At 30.1% G+C, this 4,008-nt stretch overlaps 1 protein-coding gene across 1 annotated transcript; it reads left to right on the top strand.

The window, feature by feature from the left end:
• Positions 1-479: 479 nt before the first annotated feature.
• Positions 480-1,916, top strand: LOC134257074 (uncharacterized). Its single transcript, XM_062739721.1, has 4 exons — positions 480-610; positions 732-799; positions 1,297-1,440; positions 1,599-1,916. The coding sequence occupies exons 1-4, from the start codon at positions 513-515 to the stop codon at positions 1,895-1,897; spliced, it is 609 nt and encodes a 202-aa protein (XP_062595705.1). The 5' UTR covers positions 480-512; the 3' UTR covers positions 1,898-1,916.
• The last annotated feature ends 2,092 nt before the right edge of the window (positions 1,917-4,008 follow it).

Here is a 4,008-nt window from a genome sequence, read left to right as displayed (position 1 = left end):
TAAAAGTCCAGCCAATACAGGAATATTTTATTCATCATTTTCTTGAGTGGAAGGCGCCTGCGTGGCGCAGTGGTTAGAGCATCTGCTCTAGAGTCGCGAAGAAAGGAGTCAATACTTATGTCGCAGGTTCGAATCCCACTGTTGGATGTGAAGACCGATCCTTTGGATGATGTATATAAACCGAGGCCCCGAGTCGCAGTAGATGCTGTTGCGAAAAAGATCCCTCAATGCCCTGAGTGCCGCGTATAAGACAAAATTTGCAGCCCTCCAACGGCAAGCTAAAGTGTTAGCGTCTACGTATGAGTAAAAAATTTCTCCAGATCGCCGATCAACAGCACACAATCAATAAATCATTCTTGAGTGGAATATTTTTTCCATTTTATACGGAAGAAAACAAAGCTTTGGGTCGGAGTAAATTCAGTAACATCCATATTCCTAATCAAAGATTACGAGTATGTTATTTAAACGTATTATAGCAAAGAAAGAAATATTCTTAATCGTTATCTAGTGAAATGAATTTGATTTTTACGCAGTTTTTAAGCGTGAATTCGCTATTACAGCTTGTCATTTTAGTTCTGGGATGTACATATTTAGACGCCTGCTTGATTGGGTAAGCATGTCATATTGTTCCTAACATTGTAGTTATTTACTGTTTTGCATTTTTGTATAGAATAAAATCAAAATCACATTAATGCATTTCTGACTTTAAAATCCTTTTTGTTCTCCTTCAGGCCTGTCGGAAATAACTCTGATTCCGAATGCTGTTATGGCTTCTACAGAGTAAAAAATATTTGCAAAGGTACAAAACATTATCTACAGAGAATAATATTTTTTCTTTCAAAATATGAAATAAAAATTTAATTTTGAATGCTCAATTTTAAAATGTAAAAAGTCTTCTTTTTTTCAATTTTTCTGGGTGTATATCTGCTTTTGAAAATTTAAAGGATACTTTTTTTGCTTAGAATGAAACCAACTTATTGTAATAAACACATATAAAATGCGAATAAGAGCACAAGTCTTCATTTATATAGAAGCAAAGTTAGTTATAAATTATTTACGAAGTGACAGATTTATATATGAATTATCAAAAAAGTTGAGTAGTTATCAAATGATAGGATAGCAACAACGTTCTAGGTTTTCTTATGAAACATGTAATTATGAAAATTAAATATAATATGAATTTAAATTAATTGGCGACTTTCTTTCTCAATTGTGAAAATGTTTTTTTTTTTTTAGATTTTATCTATAATTATATTTTGTGCCCAACTAAAAACATGTTGTTTTTTTTCCATAAAGAATGCCAAGCAGGTTATTTTGGAGACAAGTGTAGTGTGAAGTGTATATATCCGGAGAATGGGAAATCATGTGGATTAAAGTGTAATTGTTCGATTTCACATTGTCACAATGAAAAGGGTTGTTCTATAGTACAACAAGTCAAAAGTAAGTAAAAATGTATTTCTGTTGTATTCTTCATGATATTACAGACGCCTTGTTATCGATTTAATTGCCCGAATTTAAATTAAATCAGGTCTTTTCTTCTGGTTGAAATACTCTTTTTTATTTTTTAAATTTTTTTTTATTTATTTACTTTTTTGTAGAATTCAGGGATGAAAATAGTACTGATGAAGAAAACTCACATACCACAAACGATTTGGACACATATATACATGTAAATAACACCAAAAAGGTGGAGGAAAATAAATCTTCCTTGAGAATTTTCATAATCTTTTTTGGTATAATCATATCAAGTTATCTTACTTTGTGCATTTTGTATGAGTTGTATATTTTTTTTTACAAAATGTTAAAAGAGGATGAAAATGTAAATATAAGTAACAATGAGGAAAACATTTACGCAGAAATGAACAACACCAATGATAATAACGATCAGTTTCGTTAGAAATACACGGCATGAAAGTACTGAGTTTATTCTTACCAAATAACTACTGGGTGTGTCATTTTGTGTATGTTGCAGTACTTGTCAGATATAATATTGATCTTTGAAAAGTTATTTTTATTAAAATCATCAATTCCCTCTCTTTAGTTTGTCAAACAGGAAGTAGAAAATGTGGAAGATATATTTAAAGAATAAAGTGCAAAAAACTTCCAGAGTTGTTGTTCTTTAAAAGTTCTATGATATTTATAGTTGAGCACATATTCTTCTTCTACGTTACATGAAATTTATTAGGCAATATCAGGCTCCATAACCATAAACTGAGAACAGGCTTAAGTCAAAATTTCAAATCGATATAACTTTTGAGATAATTTCGATAATAAAATTAAACTTTTGAAATATGTTTGAATTGAAATATTTTGCACAGTTACAAACTTTTAAGATAATACATCGAATGGAAGTGAAGATATTAAAATTTTAAATTTTGACTTAAGTCTATTCTCAGTTTATGGTTTTGGGGCCTGATATAAAAAAACATCGACAATCATAAAACCATTGGTTCCATGGGAGAAAACGCTACATGAATTACGAAAACAATAATTTTAACAGTGAGTTCAAAGGAAATCTGTCATGAGCAGCTGTCAGCAAAGATTTAATTTGATTTGATGGTTTGATGTTACATGCCTAGTAAAGCAAATTAACCCGCCTTAAAAAACATATTTTCATATGACGTATCATTTTGCAATTTGTACCCCTTTTAATCATTGATGTAAGATTATATAGTAAATTGAATATATATTTTTAAAACTAAGTGGTTAAATCTGCAGAATGTGTTGTTTTGGTGTATGTTGCAAATCTTGTCAGATATGATATTGAACTTTGCAAAGTTATGTTTTTTAGATATCATCAATCCCTTCTCTTAGTTTGTCCAACGGGGAGTAGAAAATGTTGAAGATGTGTTTTAAGATTTAAGTGCAAATTAATTTCTGAGTTACTGTTCTCTTCAAGTTCTATGATTTTCATAGTTGAGCACTTGTATCAAAATACTTCTTCTACGTTACATGATACTTATAGGAGACTAAATCACAAATATGAAAAACATCGAAAATAATAAAAACTATGAGTTTCACGGGTGAAAACGTGTCATGAATTACAAATTTTTTTTTAAAGTGGATTCAAAGGAAACCTGAGATGAATATTTGTCACCATATATTCAATATAATTCAGCGATGTGATGCAACATACCTAGTTTAGCTGATAAACCCGACTTAAATACTTAATAATTATCATCTTTTGATGTGACATTTTTTAAAAAATTGTACCTCATTTTATCAGTTTTGTAAGATAGTGTAGTAAATGAAATATAGATTTCAGAAAACTTCGTGGTTTACACATATCGTTGAAAATGGAAGGGGTTATAATTAATATTTTATTTTTCGCAATCTATAGTCCTAGTTTGAAGAGTGTCAAAACTGGATGTCAAACTGAGACAAAATTGGTTCACAATTCTTCATTTGAAATTGAAAAGGAAAAATTCTGTTTTGAAACTAAGTATTGTGTTTCGAACTCAGTAATTTAAGAAATTTAAAAGTTATATAAAGAGGATTTGATTGATCAGTATTTGAAATAAAGGCATCTCGTCAAAGATAGTGCATTGAGGTACATGTAAATGGACGGATATCGTCAAAAGCAAGAATGTTTTCATGGAACGTCATCAAACAAAATGCGACATCCCCTACATAAAGAGGCCATGGTACATATTTTATATTAAACAATAAACATGAATATTATATTTACGTATCAAGATTTGTTTTAGTTATAATGAATTTGTTTTGGTATATTTTCCGTATAAATTGTTCAAACACAGTGCGTCTATGTACAGGAGAAGGGTCAGCCAGATTTCAGTCATATTTCGGCGATCACTGAACCGAAAAAATGAAGTGGAACCTTCAGAGTGCAATTGAATATTTTGTCAATGGAAAAAGATTTCTTTGATATATTGCAGTAAATAGATTATTGTATAATAGTCCTTTATGCAATAGGAGTAACATTGTAGTCGTTGGTACAATGTTACAATATCTTTGAGGTATGCATGCAAACATTTACCATTAACCATA

This window comes from Saccostrea cucullata, unplaced genomic scaffold (assembly GCF_032062105.1).
Source record: "Saccostrea cucullata isolate Sc308-1 unplaced genomic scaffold, CSIRO_AGI_Scuc_v1 ctg3965, whole genome shotgun sequence".
Lineage (NCBI taxonomy): Eukaryota > Metazoa > Mollusca > Bivalvia > Ostreida > Ostreidae > Saccostrea > Saccostrea cuccullata.
This window is presented reverse-complemented; position numbering and strand designations above follow the sequence as displayed.